The sequence below is a fragment of the Haemaphysalis longicornis genome, unplaced genomic scaffold (assembly GCF_048455015.1).
Source record: "Haemaphysalis longicornis isolate Haplotype H1 unplaced genomic scaffold, Haemaphysalis longicornis Haplotype H1 scaffold_9, whole genome shotgun sequence".
NCBI classification, from domain to species: domain Eukaryota; kingdom Metazoa; phylum Arthropoda; class Arachnida; order Ixodida; family Ixodidae; genus Haemaphysalis; species Haemaphysalis longicornis.
In genome coordinates, this window is record NW_027526460.1 from 95,272,424 (window position 1) to 95,290,106 (window position 17,683).

General features: G+C 46.1%; 1 protein-coding gene across 5 annotated transcripts in view; it reads right to left on the reverse strand.

Annotated features, from left to right (window-relative positions):
* Positions 1-1,118: 1,118 nt before the first annotated feature.
* Positions 1,119-17,683, reverse strand: part of LOC144151826 (solute carrier organic anion transporter family member 74D-like) — a 166,923-nt gene continuing 150,358 nt past the window's right edge. For all 5 annotated transcript variants that reach the window (XM_077682969.1, XM_077682971.1, XM_077682966.1 and 2 more), the window contains 4 exons: positions 16,020-16,167; positions 12,252-12,412; positions 9,264-9,328; positions 1,119-6,292 (listed from right to left, as the gene is read on the reverse strand). In XM_077682969.1, coding sequence (XP_077539095.1) covers positions 5,973-6,292; positions 9,264-9,328; positions 12,252-12,412; positions 16,020-16,167 — 694 coding nt within the window. In that variant the 3' untranslated portion in view covers positions 1,119-5,972. The remainder of the gene's footprint in view (positions 6,293-9,263; positions 9,329-12,251; positions 12,413-16,019; positions 16,168-17,683) is intronic.

Sequence of the window (17,683 nt, forward strand, 5' to 3'; positions counted from 1 at the left end):
CGTTCTTTTGAGCTTATATTAGTCATACAGTGCCCACATTGAACTAGGGTCTGATTAGTAAGTGAAAACATGGTTCCCTGCTTATAAGAGACATCTCGTATAAGAGACAGAAACTGCTCCTCGGTACGTGTCTCTTATAAAGGGGTTCAACTGTAATAATTTAGCTATGGTGGACAATAGTGGCTTTGATCTGCGATTTCATTGCTGTTTGAAACAGGTGCTCACAAACAGGATTCAGCTAGTTGGGAGTCTTGAGAATTTTTTTTTAAGCGTTATTTTGATGCAGGGCATAGGTCGAGGGTTATGATTAGCTGACGATGAGGAAAGGTGATTAGATAAACACAAAAGGGTTCACTTCCCAGATGAAGTCTCTTTTTCTTCACCCTCCATCTCAAAAGATACAAAAACAAAAGAACAAAAGCAGTAGCGTCAGTAGTAGCAGCAAAGAGAAATCATCATCGTCATCCTCATCATCAGCCCGTCTGTGTCCGCTGCGGGATGAAGGCCCTGTTCCATGTTGCTTCAGTCGTCCCTGTCTTCCAATGCCCTAGTGCATTCCTGGCCTCTGAATTTCCTTTCATCTTTCCATCGTGTTAATGACGCTTTTCCCTCCTTGCACTTCAGTCTCTTGTAGCCATTGTGTTACCCTGATATGCTCCACCTGTAGCCAGTAGTTTTCCCAATTACATGCCCAGCTCAAGCCCATTTCTTTCTCTTAATTTCAGCCATGATGACTTCCACCTGAATTCGTTCTCTCATTTGGAAAGCTTGTTTGGCATTTTTAAGCCTCACTCATATCATCCTTCTTTTCGTTGCACACTACAATTGACCCGCGTTTTCTTTCAAGGCGCTTAGTAAGGCGCCGAGTTTCTGCCACGTAGGTTATCACTTGTAGTATCCATTGGTTGTAAACCTTAGAGGGAGCCTAGTATTCATTATAAACAATGGCAAATAATATATTATAGCATTAAAATTGTATGCATATATAATGTAATATAGTAATATAATACAAGCCAAATAATACAGCCTTAACTTTCCCTGCATTCCGTCCAGCCTTCCCGGCTCTAACCAAACCAGTTGCGCTGAGGCAACAAATGGACTCGAACAAAAACCTCGCATTGGCAGAAAATAGGCCAGCATATACTGTGTTTTATTTTGTGCTCACAATTCCGACAACAAACAGTCTGCGTTGTCACAAGTGTTTTCACCAGGGATTTAGGGTAGTATTTGGTATGTAGACTGACGCTACAAGAGAAAAAAAAAGGGGGGGGGGAAGAAACAACAATAAACAACACGCTCGACAACAATTTTTCTCGAAAAACTTCATTAGTAAACTACTGAGCACCTCAAAGTGCCCGTCGGTTTTGCGCACGCCCGAAGCGTGCGTTTCAGGTAGATACATAAAATGAGAAGGAGCACCGTCAAAGTCGTCCATTGAAAAAACAGTGTGACTGCACCGTTCTGCATTGCAGAACTGTTCCAAAAATTATGAAACAAAGCACGACGAAAACATCGACAGCACACAATTCGTCAGACTGCCTTCACATCAAGCATCGTTGACACTCATACTGACAATCTTTCTAGTATTAGTTTTCTTTCTATTAATTTATAAAACTGTGCTTCTTTTAACGTGAGGTTTTCAACAGGCAAATATTCCATATCGTAGCTTTTCTTCCCCTATTCGTTTCTTTTGTTGTCTTGTTTTTTACAAAAATAGGTTATCTCTGTAAGTCGATATACAACTCGAAATCACAATCGATGCGTAGGTCTAAGAGACTTTGCGTGCAAGCAACGTGGCGTCTAACGATAAGAAAAGACAAGAATGATGGAGGGAACACGTTATCAGCTAAGATGCACTAGAGATATGCACAAGAGTGGCACTGAGATCGGACGATCCGAAACACGAGTGATCACAACTGCTTCCCAAGTATTTTTAAAAAAGTATTTGTACAAAACTTCATTCCGCAGTGGCCAATTTCGGCTGTCAAGAAAAAAAAAATAAAAAAGATGCCAAGAGGTATTTTATAATTTCACCAGATACTTTGTAAAGGCTACATAACAACTTTACACTTCTAAGCAACAGTGAAGAAAGCTCATTTCGCGCAGGTAAATGCAGGAAAAAATAAACTACGTCGATCTCAAACACACCTAAGGGGAGGCCAGAGCCGCGCTACATCGTAAAGCGTGTCGGTTAAATACAACAAAAATGCGCATCCCAGAAGCACCGTATCAGCAACGCCAAGAACGAAAAGAAAAGAAAACGAGCAATTTCATTTCATTTCCGTCCGAAGCGAGGTGTCGTTTGTGTGTTATAACCATTTGTGTTTCTTTGGTGAAGATGTCTTAACAAGCTTGCCGCGAAATGCTTAATTGTTTTTCTTTCTTTCTTCAGATGCTTCTCAAGCCTCACGCCATGAAAAAACTCTGCAGCACATTTCCAGCAACAACTAACATTCATGCACACATACACATTTACAGACAGACATACATATTTACAAAACATTTTTTTTTTTGATTTCGTAACATGAATTCATCAACAGCACCTTTTTTTCTTTGTGAATTTCTCTGAGGGGAATGCTGGAGCAAGAGTACGCACTCTGCATGACAACCCAACATGTACCGTATTCAAAAGTCTGCGTTTCACACACATAGTATGAGTGCCCTCGTACATTACTCACACAAGTGCACGCATATTCGTAAACACCCATCACATTTTACAACACTCGTAAGCAGGTTTCCGTGTAATCCATGTGTGCTTTCAAAAATCTAATCCAAGCAGCTCTCAATTTAAAGTAAAGTGTGCGAACATCACGGAAACGAAAGTCTGGCATTTTAAATGCTGCAATGTCGTCAAAGCAAAATGCAAGTGCTTAAACTGCGTTAAATCTGGCACAGTGTACAGTGCAGTCATTTTGGCACCACACAATCATTGAAAGCTAGCATGCCTTGGTCTTTCAATCCAGTAATACTCCACAATTTTCATTCTGCAGTACTAAATTTTGGCCTCTGTGAGCTTGAGTGATTGATAAGGTTTGAGGTGCCTCTTTCAAGATTTGGGTCTTGCTTGCTGCAGCTACACCTACACTATAAAGCACAACCTAGCAGAGGCTATAAATTCATCTAAACCCCCGGGGGTCTCTAACGTGCATTAGAGTGTCATTTGCACAGGTGTAGTTGATTCTGGCCACCATCAGAAAAATAACCACAGCAGGGATATTATCCTGAAATAGCTTTCGAGTAAATTTTGTGTTGAAGTGCGCACCATTTTGTTTTCAAACCTGCTCCCACTTAAAGTGAAACTTGATGGCGAATGTGTCACTTGAATTCACAATTGAGACCGAAAAAAAAAAACTTTTTTACAAAGGGTTAAATTGTACAAATACTCATGGCATTACTTATAAGCAATGAAACTTAATATACACTTGTTATAGTAGGTAACCTAAAATCTCATCATTCTTTCGCTAAAACCATTTTTGTTTACTAAGTTCACTGAAGCTACGGTAAAGCTTCACCACACAAATGAACAGATGAACATTAAAGATAACATACTGTTTTGCCCTTAATTGGACCGCGTTTCTTGTTTTGCGAATATATTACTGAATGTACGCCTCTGCTGCGACTTTGCCACAGTACGCATCATAGAATTGTCAGGCCCACTGCAAGCCTGTTTCACCTGTCTTCAGCAATGCATGAAGCTAGGTATTCATGCTTGCGTCACACGTTTAAAAAATGGCTTCAAACAAATTTGTTCTGCAGAGCCAGTATAGCAGAGCAACACACACAAACTAAAACTGGCAGCGAGAATTCATGTTTGGTATGAAAAACAAGAAAACTTCTCACCCATTCTCAACCAAACAAATCCCTCTCAAGCAGAAGAATATTTGAAATATGCAAGCACTTCGCATTTGTCCGGGAAATTCTTAAGGTGTCTCACATAGGGGCCAAAAAGAGTTTAGCTATACTTCGTTTATAGAAGACAATAGAGCTCTAGGCCAGTTAACAATAATTTCTGATGCAAGCTATATGCATTCGCTTTCAATCTGTGGAAGTGAAACACACGTGAATACTGTGCTTGAATAGCTTGATTTCAGCCTGAAAAATTCATTTCACCTCAAAATCTTGTACGCATTGATAAATCTTTCTCATAAATTTCAGGCATAAACGAACACCTGGTAAGTAAACATGGTGCAAGGCATTCCTTTCTGACCACATCATCCTGGCACACATCGCAATCACCGCAGCATCAATAATAACCAACGAGTCACGCAATTTGCGCTCGTACATCTGGGCATCTCACCGCAGCATCACACGACAGAGTCACGCGACGTTCACCAAAAAGACAAAAAAAAAGGAACACTACTTGCCAAAATGGGTCTCATATATTACTAAACTCGAGAAAAAACAAGGAAAGGCGACATAATCTGCACAAAGAGAAAAAACAGTTAACAAGCTCTCCTGTGATTGTGCGTTTTTTCCTTTCTTTCCCTTCCTTCCCGTCAGAGTTCGTTCTCGTGCATGCGTCAAAAGCGACAAGCGCCGCTCACACTGCTCACAACAATCCACCTCTAAAATCTCACCAGCACAGTTACACCATCTCTGCCAAAATCACCGCACAGAGTTCTTTTTTTTTTCATCACCAAAGCAAAAAAAAAGCTCACAACGGCTCTCAAAAAAAGAGAGAGGGGGAGTGACAAAGACAGAAGAAGAAGAAGAAGAAGCACTCTCCGAGACGAAACAGAGTCAGTGCAGTGCACGCCTTGTGGGAAGAAGAAGCTGCCCGTTTTTCTCACGTCGCACCGGAAACAACCGCACCGCACAGGATGCGAGAGCACTCGCCACCACTCAAACAACACCGCACACACTGAAGGAGTCATTCCTGTACAAAAACAGATGCACACAGCGTCGTCCAGCGATGTGAAAACAACTTGTAGGTCTCTTCGATTCCGCCCACACGCCGCCGACCGAGTCAGTTTCTTCGTAGTTTGGCAAAACTACAACAGCAACCTTAAACCACAGCACCACTGCAACTAAAACCAGAGCTTCCGGAAAACCCCATCTGGTTCCGGCATTCACTACAAAAGCCACACGGCTTCAAGGGAAAGAGAGGTCACATACAAGGAACTCTACACTCCGTGTGTCGGCAAATCGAGCGAAGGGGGAGGGCTCAGAAGAATACTGTGCGATCTTTAAACTCAAGCGTTCAGTGAACTCGTACCTAAGGTTCAAGCCAATCCCTTTGAATGGTTCAACCATATATGCCCCTCTTCTGAAGAGCTGGACTGTTGAAGCCCAATACAACATCCCTTCACTCTGAACTCAGAATTTCATGCAAGAGAGTATTTGAATTGAAACTCAAATTTGGGTGTTTTCTGCACCGAAGCTACACGTGGGCCATGAGGCGTGCCATAGTGAAGGGCTACTGATTAATTTTTACCACCTGGGGATCTTTAACGTGCACTAAAATCTTGACGCTTGGGTGTTTTAGTCTTTCGCCTCCATCAGAAAAGCGGCTGCTACGGCTGGGATTGAACCCGCGTCCTTGAGCGCAGCATCACTAATCTCTAGCCACTGACAATGGTAAAACGTTATATACCTTGCTTCCTTTTCGTGCATCTTGTACCTTCTCAAGGCAAGAACCAGCTTTCCTGTGTTTGCACGCGGTGATAGTTGGACACCGTCGAGTTAACGTGCCTAGTTCCGGCTGTTTGGCATCCGTACACCTAAGCTGAATGCCACAGCCTCAGCCCTAAACCAATAGCTGCTTCACACCCGTTCGACCTCACACTGCAACAAAAATCACGCCCAGACATCAGTTCAACTGCGAACTGGCACAGTGCTGCCGTGAGCTGTGGGCTGAGAACCGACTCCACCAGCGGGCGGGGGGCGAATCCAAGAGACCCAACATAACCACAATTGTCTTCTTCCTTGGTAAAGCCCTAAGGGTCGCGAGAAAGTGGCAGTGGAGGTGCAGTTCACACACAGGACTCTGTTTCGGCATGGGGCGGAGGTATTGCCAGCAGGGCAGCGGCGTCTGGCACTCCGGTCGGCGAGCCGGCCGCCGTCTCGCGGGCCTCCTCTTCTTCGTGGATGTGTATGGAGCTGGCCTTGTACCAGACGACAGCGTCCACCAGGAAGGCGACGAACATGATGACGGCCGTGACACCGTGGAACACCATGCGGAACTTGGCCGGATCGTAGACGCGGCACGCCCCCGGCTCGCCGCAGTTGTCCTCCCAGAAGAGGCACGCCGAGTCGACCACCGCCCCGTAGATGATGGGACAGGGCACGTTGCCTAGAGGAGAAAAGAAGGCCCCAAGGGTGAAAACGCATTGTCACTGTTTATGTAGCAATTTTAGCAAGCATAACAACCCTAGTTTCCAATAGGGGGAGAGGGGTGCCCTGGCAAGTTTACTTCGACAATATGCATGCTGTGCGAAGGAAAAATCCCCGGCCATGCCCACTAACGTGAAACCTGGGGAGGGGTGAAGCATGCAGTGTATAAGTGTATTCTTGGTGCCTTGACGTTTTTGCTTACGGAGATGATACCATTGGGTGGTAGAGGTACACAACTTTGCTGTAAAAGTCTCGTGTCTTTGAAGCATGAAGCTCTCTAGCGCAAGGCGTAAACGAGTGTCCCGGTGTTTTTTTAGTATGCGTTACATTCTAGCGCAAGGCGTAAACAAGTTTTCCAGTGTTTTAGTACTGTGACTATTTGAGAAGACGATTACGACGACTATTACGACGACAATTGCGATGACGACAACACCGACGACAGGAGATGCCAACAGCCCCAGCTCCGAAGGTGCTTTGCGCCTAAAACAGCTGCTTACTTGGTAGCATGAAGTCAGCTAGCTCTGAATACAGTTGCCTTTCAATGTACATGTTTTAGCCAGGCCGGCAGCATTTGCCCGTGCCAAATAACACATCCCTTTAAGTCTACCATATTCTCAGGCAACAGTGAGTGAATGAGATTGATAAGAAAGTAGCACCAGCACGCTGGAGGTGAATGCTTGAACATGCGTCACAACAGTGCCATGTACAGTTTGGAGCAAGAAATAAGTTTTTTACTGCTTAACACTGCGAGGATCTTGCTCTGCAAGAATCGCATGTTACAGCTCAGAATTGATGAGAGTTAATTAAATCCTCCACCCGCCGCGGTGGCTCAGTGGCTAAGGCGTTGCGCTGCTGAGCACGAGGTCGCGGGTTCGATTCCCGGCCGCGGCGGCCGCTTTTCTGATGGAGGCGAAAAGCAAAAACGCCCGTGTGTACGAGATTTCGGCGCACGATAAAGATCCCCAGGTGGTCAAAATTAATCCGGAGCCCTCCACTACGGCGCGCCTCATCGCCTGCGTTGCGTCGGCGCGTTAAACCCCACAATCAATCAATAATTAAATCCTCCTCGCTTCCTCATCTCCTCGCTTCCACATTAAGAAATGTACGGAAGGCTGGGAAGTGTACACACTAAATGAATGAGAAAAACTCCTTCACAAAGACAGATAAACATGTGTTGCACTAATGAACAAAGTGCTATACTCTAACGAAGAAAATAAAAATCCCTTGTTGAGTCACTCTGAGAGTTGCGACTAAGATATACAGTAGAATCTCGATGATACGAATCTCGCGGGACCGCGAAAAATATTCGTATCATCCGAAATTCGTATGAACCAACACAGACCAAAAAATTGAGCGCTGAAAAAAGTTTTCGTTTATTTCTTTTCTTACTTTAGCTTGAACAAATCCGTGATTTTTTCTGCTTTTTTTTAAACCCCACGCCACAAAGCAGTCCTTTCTGGAGCGCGTAACGCTTCGCCTAGCTTCGCGCTTGTCTCCTCACTCCCGGTGTCCAAGCCTCCAAGCTCGCTACACGCCGGAACAGTCAAGCGTGAACCGCATGGGGCGTTTTTGCACGCGATTCGCACGCCTCGGCTTTGCGCGCGCCGCATTGACGATTTCGCGCCCGCGGTATCTCCTACCTCGGTCAGAAAAAGACGCTGACGACTTGCGAAACGCTCGAGACAGCCCGCTCGCTCCGCCGGAAATGTTTAGGCTTAGCACTCCGGCAGATATTTAATGGGCGCTTTCACTAGCGGCGCGGATGGTGTTTTATAGTACCGTTTTCGCCAACGTTATCAGCTCCTTTACTGCACAAGAAACTTCGTGTCTGCCTTGAGCGGCATTCTAAAGAGCGGCTAGAAGCAGTCGCTCAAGCGGCCGTGCCACTTCGCGGCCGAAGCCGCCGCCATGTTGCCACCGCCGGCCGTGGCGCGCGCAGCGTGCGAGAGGTTTCGCGGCGCGCATGGGGCGTGCGGGGCGCGTTTTCGCGAGCAGAAAACAACAGCCCGGCCGTTTCTGGAGAAAGAAGAGTCACAAATGGGGAGAGAGAGCCGTCACTTGCTTGTTCGGCAGTCGGGAGCCTCGCCGGCTCGTTCGTATCATCCGCCGGGCCGCGCAGAACCGTTCGTAACAGCCGAAATTTTTCCCATTGCAAACAATGCAATTTTGCCGGGACTTTTCAGAAATTCGTATCATCCCGAAATTCGTATCACCCAGAATCGTATCATCGAGATTCTACTGTAGTGTCAGCTGCATGATGATTAAAGACATTATGATAAACAGGGCCCAAACAAATCTTTACAGAGCAAGCAGTGCAAGACATTTTTGTAGACTAGGTGCGACTTTATATTATAAATTCTGGATCCTTCCGAATGTTGTCACAAATTTAAACGTTCTGTTGAGTAAGACAAAGACAATTTTGAATGGTGCACATATGTTTATATAATAAACTAAGGATACCCAAAACTGTTCAAGCAGAATTATGACTTGATTTGAACTTGCTGGGATCATGATGAACATGACGAAAGCTAATGTCACTTCCTGTCCGTTAGCATAAAATTAAAAGCAGATAATTTTCTCATTGATGATTATTTCTTCAGTTTTCGACAGAAACAATTGTGGAGCACTTTACACTTTATATGAGACACAGATCCTTATAAAAAAAAACATGTGGGTGACTCTCATGAGATGTGTTTGAATCGAAATTCATAATACTAACTAAATCAAACAAACAAACAGTGGAGAAATTGCTTTTTGTTGCGACACTAAGACGAACCGTTGTGACGAGAGCACCAAAAGTGGACTGCAACTCCCAAGCTTTATATCGGGCAATTTAACACACACTAATACTCCACAGAAGCAATTGATCAAAGAGTGCCTCAGAAGCTTAACTGACAAAATAACACACTAAGCTAAAATTGACAACTTACCGAATAATCCAATGGCAAACTGGATGAGACCCAGAGCAAGGGCCTTGTCATGTGATTCCACACACCTACAAAGAAATGAAAATAAAAATTAAAATCTTTACCGTAGAAAGCTGAGAGAAGCCCGAAAGCTATCTCACATGAAAAGTGCGTCAAAACCTTCACTAACGTACCCGTCAGCAAAGTGTCGCATGTGTGCTTGTGCAGCACTTGTGTGGAGCGACCTGGACTTGGAGCTTGATACAGTGTACAAACCAACAAAGTAAAGGAAGGCACATTCTTCCATCCACAAATGTGTCGTGGCTTAGTTTCAACTGAGCGACCAAATTGCGATGACTTGTCGGCGGCCAGCGGACTAAATGCTGGGTCGACTGACTCTGTCGGAAGGTCGGCGAGACGTGCAGTATCGAAGTCAAATGTAGTCATTTCCTCCTGACGTCACACACAAACGCCACAGAAAACTGGCGTGGGTGGAGAGAGTAGGACAGCATTTTCGAATTGATTTTTCTACTAAATAAATTCGCGCAAACGCGCTCAGAGTGGTCGAAACATGGCCTATGGAAGCTGGACTACAACTTGCGCTAGTGATCCCGCAGTGTTTACAAATCACTTCAGTGTCCTTTTAAAATCAGGGGTCAAGCCATAAAGGGTAAAGCCATAAAAAGGGCCATCCCATCGCCCCAAAGCCATCGCCATCGGTCGCCAACGTTTTTTGATGCTTCTTTGCGCTACGTTCTCTATTCGTATAGTTCCAACACTACGATAGCTACGTGCTAGCGAAGCAAATGAAAGCAAAGAGTGGCGTCGACCTCGGATGATGAGCTGCCCTGCAAGCAGGAAAAGAAAGCCAGACATAGTTCTACTTGTCAGTATTACACAAGACTTGTCCTGGACAACGCTGTGAAACTCATGTGAACGCGTTCTTCAAACGCTGACAAGCACGACAACCACATTTCAAAATCAGTTGAAGCAGCACCTTTCATTGACAGCAGAATACAAGAGAGACACCACAAACATGCGATCAAAGCCCTACTTGACGTACTTGAGGGAAACCAGCCAATCTTAGAAGAGGGAGAACACACTTAACCAGAAAGTGGCAGAGATGGTCACTTTGGACCTTCAACTGTACAACTTTGTTGAAGACCGGGGATTCAAAGCTCTTATGAATGCAGCTGTACCAGGCTACCATCCTCCATCTCGAATGAAATTGTCACGTGCACTCGTCCCATGCCTATACATTGACACGAAGGTGAAAGTGAAGCGCGAGCTGCGAAAAGCATTTGAAGACAGTACAAGTACCCTCGCCTTTACGCGCCATATCTGACTTCGCATGCCAATGGGAGCTTTATAAGCCTCACATGCCATTTTCTGACTCTGAAGTTCGAAACGAAGAATTTACTTTTGAATACGCGACATTTGCTGTAAAGCCCCACAGCTTTGAATATTGCTGCATCGTTGCCGCAGCTATGCACCCAGTGGAAGATACTGACAGACTGCATTAAGTACATCGTAACAGACAATGGCCGTAATATCCAAGCAGCTTCCAGGGCACTGCCTTGGCGCCAGCGAGCATGTTTCGCAAAGTATGCGAAACTCATGTACCCCAGCGATGAACCAACTTTGCAAGAAGGCGAGGGTGATCGTCAGGCACTACAAGCACAGCTTTATAGCGCAAAAAAAGCTTCACGATGTGCAGAGGCAGCTAAATAAGGACGTGCTCCATGTTGTGCAAGATGCCTAGACAAGGTGGAACAGCCAATACATCATATTTCCAGGCTCGTTGAACTGAAGGAGGTCATCAGACTTGAGTTTGCCACTTCAGACGCAAACATGGATGGCTTTGACTCTTCGGAGCAGAGAGACGTGGCAGAGCTTGCGGAGGCACTGAAGCCTTTATTCGACACCACTGTCATATCTCAAGCGAGGAAAAGTACCCCTCACTGTCATCGCAGATTCCAATTATTTTTGGAACGCTGCATTTCCTGAAAGGCTGAAAATACAACGCAGAAGTTGCTAGCAATCTTGCAAAAAGCATCGAGACTCGCTTTGCAAGATATAGATTTGGCCAAAGTAGCCAGCCTGGCCATATGTTTCTTGATCCGCACTTTAAGGCCCCTGTTCATCAGGCATCAGATGATCTGGATGAAGGACCTCGTGTCAAGGAAGCTCCAGTCAGCTGACGTGAAACTTGATACAGACACTTCCGTGCCAGCACCAACTTCATGTCCACTGGCGACATCCAGTGTAAGGAATGCTTTTGACCACCTTGTGATGAACAAGGAAAAGACAGACGCCGTCCGCCCTGAGACAGAAATCACAGAATATGCGGAACAGCCTCTTCTGAATAGGGGAAACAATCCTCGCGAATTGTGGCACTGCATAGGCTGCTTCAAGTACTGATACTTAAGCACACTTGTCCAAAAGTACTTGGCCGTCCCTGCCATCTCAGTTCCCAGTGAAAGGGCCTTACCAGCCAGCGGAAGTGTTGTCACAGAGCATAGGCTGGAGTGCCTTCTTTCTGGGCATGTGGAACAGTTCATTTTTCTGCATGATAATCTGTACACAGTGCACTACCACCTGTTGCAATGTAGTTAGCTGCAGTTTCAAAGATTTCTTTTTTAAAGGGGCAATAAAAACGATTGTTACCTCTTGTCTTGTGTCTTCGAATCAAATGAAATATCAAATTGAACACTGAATATTGTGTAGCTTTAAAAAACTACACAATATTTGATATTCGATTCGATATTCAAAAATTTCAGTATTCGCACACCGCTAGCTATAAACCAACACCTTCCTTTTTTTTTTTTTTGAATTATACAATATTGATTCCGCGTGTAAATAGCATAGGCTTAAGAAACGGTGAAAGAAAGGGGAGGGGGGAGCCGCGCGGTGCTCAGAAAACTGCAGGGGGTGTTCTGACAGAAAATCCTTCCCCCCCCCCTCCCCCACCCATTGGCTATGCCTCTGTGGCATGGCCTCCGCTGTCCTCACCTGAGCGTCAGGAGCATGGAGCCCACTTCTGAAGTGGAGTGGATGAGTACGAAGACGGAGAAGATGACAATGTACCACGTGAGGTTGTTGCACTCCAGAGTGCAGAACCCGTTGGTGATGGTTTCGTTGGTGCCCGTGCAGTGGCAGTCACTAAACGTGGGCTGCACAGAGAGGGGGCAAACAGAGCGTGACTGCCTCAATATCACCCGTTAAGTTGTGTAACACTTACACATCACAGCAGCTTTAAAGAGAACACAGCAGAAACAGCTGCCTTTCACTCCACCTTGCACCCGAAATAGCCAGACTAAGGTTCAGTCTTCAGCCAGTGACAGAAACACTGATCAGGTGACTTTGGTTGCCCCATTAGGCCTAGCGCATGTGTTCGCAGTAAGTTTGCGTGCAAGTTGCATCAGTTTTTTCCTGTTGAACACCTCAGCAGGCGAGGTATTAAGCTGAGAACCAAAACATTGGTGCAGCTCTTGCACTATTGGTGCAAGGCTGGAGAAACAGCAGAGCTGGCAGTTCACTAGGCCCACTTCAGGATGACGGCCTCTCCCGTCGACCTCCAACTGCTCCTGTCCCGCGCAGCTCGACTCCATCCTTTGCCTCCGAGTTTCCTTATTTTGTCCCTCAGCCGAGTAATTGGCTTCCCTCTTTTCCTGTACCCATCTCTCGGTGTATACTCTGTCACCCTAGTAGTCCACCGACTGTCATTTCGCCCAATTTAGTGGCCAGCCCAAGTCCATTTCATTTTTTTTTATTTGAACTATGATATCATCTACTCGAGTTTGTTCTCTAATCCAAGAAGCTCGTTTCCTGTCTCTAAGTGTTATTGTGATCATTATTCATTCCATGGCCCCCTGGGCCGACCTAGTAAGGTGCCAAGTTTCCACTCCATATGTCATCACCTCACGTTTAACTTCCAAACTTGTGGCTGAAAATTTTCGTGACTGGCAGGCCCGAATCGTTTCGTCCGCAGGCTTTCATGTCTCTCCCAAAGTGGGCCGCATTAGCACGCGCTAGAACCTGTGGCCAAGTCCGAAGCCAACACCCGCGCTGCGAACCCAAAGGAAGCACTGCGTGCCCGGAATGTGACGATAGCTCAGTCGGATAGGCGCCGGTTTCATGACGCGAGGGACCCAGGTTCAGTTCTTACCATAGGGAGCATTTTTCTTTTTTTTTTTTTAACACAGAAGTGCTTCGTTCGACGTCATATCCATCCCGGAAATGACGTCAGTTTACCTTTGCCGAAGCAACCCGCCACGTCGATCGCCAAGCACACCCACAAGACAGCCGCCGACCCGCAAATCGTGCTCGTTTCGCTGCACATTTCACGTTCGTGTTCTACCGATTCCTATGACCGAGGAATCAACCACAGTTTTTCTTTCCAGTTGGCCGCACATGCTATTGCTTCCCACCACTTTTGGTAACTCGTACCCCTCGGGCCTTTGGGGTGGCCCGAGGGGTACGAGTTACCCGAGGCCCGAGGGTTGCTGGTTTTACAAACGTAAAGGTACCGGGTTGAATTCCCAGGACCTCCCTAACCACATATTTTTCTTGCGGCTTCGGGGTTTTCTGAGCAGCTCTGCTGTTGAAAAAACTGGGCACATTGGCACAGACCCATCGTATTTGCAGTGCAAGGAAGATGATACATAGATGCTGTGAAAAACTCTTGGCAGGCGCCAACTGGCAGTTGATTGCTTGTTTTAGGAAGACACGCTGCTACACGAGGTTGGGGGTCGATTCCCCAACGTAGAGTACAGTCGAACCCCGCTACAACGAACGCCGCTTCAATGAAATTTCCGCTTCAACGAAATAATATTTCCAATTCCCCGTCAGCTAGCCATAGAAGTCAATGCAACAAAGTCCTCGCCACAACAAACCATTTGTCTGGCTTGCTTTCGCTTCAACGAAATTATAGATGATTTGGGCTGGGTTCGAACAATTATTTTACAATAAAATAAGCATAGCACCAGCTATCTGTAACTTTTTATACATTCAGGACGCTAAGTTTCACCGAAAACATGCGCGTTGCGACCACACCGCCACCCAAAACAAAACAAAAAATAACTCATAGGCGCAAGCCATTGCTTGATGGTGATAACGATGTGGCTGGCCGTCTTTACACGAGGCGCAGGCCCGCTTCGCCAAGGCGGAGCCCCAGAGCTACAGCCAATCCGTATCCAGTTGAAATTGCATGAATGTGCTCCGCTGCTGGCGCGGTGCCGTCTGTGGTGCCGTCATGTATGCGTTGTGAGCAGCTGTCCTTGCTGTTATCCTTCTACTATTCTTCATAGCCAAGAGCAAAAATCATGTTTGCGTGTTTGGTCTTGAAGCCTAGTCATTTTATCTTAGTCGCGGGCGCGCGGTCATGTTAAATGCAAGCGCGCGCGTCTTGCCTGCCAAGGTCAGTAGCTGCCGTGCCCTGTCGGAGGATAAGATAATGGCACTGCTCCTGCCACAAGCGAGAGGGGGGCTTCCGACGGTCTAGCAGTTATCTGCAAGCCTTGTTGTACAGCGATACGTTTTGCGCCTGCATATCTTCACCCCCCTCCGTAACGCGTTCTTTGGGTGGTGAAAAAACAGATAACCATTGGTATGTTTGTTATCCAAATAAACATGAGTTCTTGCGCGTCACTCCTTTTTCTAAACATTGTATTATGCTGCCAATGTTGCGGAAACGTACGGGGCTATTTTTCTGGCCTTTCCGTGGTGTGTTGGGGCAGATTTCGCTTCAACGAATTTTCGCTTCAACGAAATTTTTCGCCCGTCCCGTCAATTTCGTTGTAGCGGGATTCGACTGTAGTTCCCTCTGGCGATACTTATCAAAGACGTCTTTATTGCAACATAATGTTTGCATCTTTTTCTTCGCCTTCATTTCTTTGCCTTTTGCACGAATTAGGTACTTTGGTGGGCAGACTGTCGACACTTCACTTTACAGCTTCCTCAGAATCACAATTCTCCACAACAGGCATGCACCTGTTCTTACACACCGTCCTGTTCACCTGTCCTGCAATATGAAGTTAGCGCTGCATGCACTAAGCTATAGCTCCTGCATGCACTAGGCCAACACCAGTGTGTATGTGTGCGCTCGCGTGCATGCATGCTTGCGCATGTGCGCACGTATTTCAACTACACTGCCCATAGCCTGTGCTGAACCTTGCTTTTTGGGACTTTTACAAGCGAAACTAAGTCGCCAGGCTTGTAGCACTTTGAAATCAAGAGTGGCATCACCACTTATGGTCATTGCATGGCTCGTCAAGGTGGCATAAATTTTGCTGTGAGCCATTTAGGAAGTCCTCAGGTTTCTGCCCTTTATAACTATGAGTAAGCAGTGGTTGTACACATTTCTTTTTAGTGACAAAGCTAGCCTACTGCTCATTTCTTCAGCATGCTTGCCAAATGCACCCCAACCCATAGTCGTTCTAATTTTCATTTCTTTCTCACCGCTTCAATCAGCTCTGACAACTCGTAGTTACATTTACTTGCATCGTATTCTATAGTATCTCATTACCCAAGCAGAAGAGGAAGCTTTCTGCCTATCTATGCAGCGTCACTTTCAAATCCTTCGCATTTACTTTTAGCCCTACGACTGAGATGTCAGAGTACACCCTACACAATTGTTTGCGGGTTAGCTCCCGGCTCGTTGAACAGGAAAACATTATCTGGAAATCTCGAGTCATCGCTCCTTGCTCAAGCGCAGCCTTTATGTTTTTATGTTCATGCAATGGTCCTTAAAAGAGGGCAACGAGACTGTGTCCACCATACCTGCTGGTCACTGCCAGACACCTGTGAGCATCCCGCCAGGCACGGGGAGAGGTAAGTGACGCTATCATGGCACACGGGAGAGAACAGCCCCGACTTGCACTCGCAAGAGGTGCTGTTGCACGCGGGAGGTAGGAAGTCCAGGTCTTTGCTGCAAGGGAGAGATGGGGGAAGGGGGAGAGAAATAGATGGCTCAGGTTTAACCTTTCTAAACCTAGCTATCACGAGCGAAAACAAAGACACGGTGTTTCGTGAAAGATTGCCTTTGCTTGAGATTTCGCAGCCTGCCGTACTGCTACATCTACTGGATGATTGGATTCATCCTTTCCCTTGTGCTGAAGGGCTTGCACAGAGAGCCTTGCCAGCGTGCCATCAATGGCTAGACTGAGGAACCATGCACCTCAAAGCAGCTGGCAAAACCCGGCATTTGCTTGTGTGCATCGTGCGTTTCTCTAGTCTTGTTCCTGTAAACTCAGTCAGCGCAGTGTTTTCCTATATCAGTTGCTAAACCCTTGCCGAGTCCCGTGGTTTGCTTGCGCTGAACCACATGCACAGACGGCCCAGTCGCCACTGACCGATAAGGTGCAGGCAAAGCTCCCAGCAAGCAAGGCGATAAGAAAGGCACACTGCAGCTTGTGCACCAGCGGGTGAAGGTCATTGTGGCGCGATGAATGACCTTGACAGATGTCGCATAGTACAGCTTTTGCTATAAAACGCAGGGTGTGATTTCCTCTTTCGAAGGAGTTGGTGAACCCGCAAAACAAAAAGACAGGTCATGATGGGTGCATTCATTTTTGTCACTGTCCTTGGTTGCACAGTCCTTTGAAATGTTAACGGCAAAAAAAAAAGAGTGCTAGCTTACGCAAAAAGTGGCAGTTGATGACCATCACTCACAAAGCTGACCTTCGGCACTTGGCTGCTGCAGCGCACGCGCATAAACTCACTGACTAGCCTGGCACTGTCACAAGTTGCTGCTCTGTGCATTGGCTGGAATTTCTTCCTTTGTTGTCGCAAACACTTTTGACAACTGCACATGTACATATTGCTTCGTTTGTGCATGTTCTGATTATAGTGTAACACTAAGCTTATAGTGTGGACTTTTTCAACTCCCACTACGTACATTTTATGCAATCCACACTGTACTTCAGCAGCTCACCTCTTGTCAGCCCTCTAAATCAACTGCACAGTCCAACTTCACCCCGTTTATCTCTTCATTTGATGCCAGTACATACACTCAAAACTGGCATCCCTAGATTAAAAAAGACACCATGAACTCTGTCCCAAGCTTTTTTTCTTTAATGCTTCGCACAAGACTGTAGTACGAATGGCTTTAGTGACAATCACCAAACTCAAACATCGAGTGCCCTAGCACTGAGCATACCTATCTACACTTTGCTTCTACCTTCCTTCATCCTTACTCTGTGCTCTCATTTTTGCCTACTGTTTCTTTCCCTAGATAGCCTGGTCAACAATCCTGCCTTTCTTTTACCTCCCCCTCCGCCATTACATACAGACACTCGCTCAAAGCGACGCAGAAGTTTGCGAGTCTTTTTCACGACTTAAAAGAGCCATGAAGACAAAATACAAGTTTGGTTCATTAGAAAGGCTGCTCTGTCCTGATAAACATGATGTAACGATTTCATCGCAAACTTCTGAAAAATAATGGA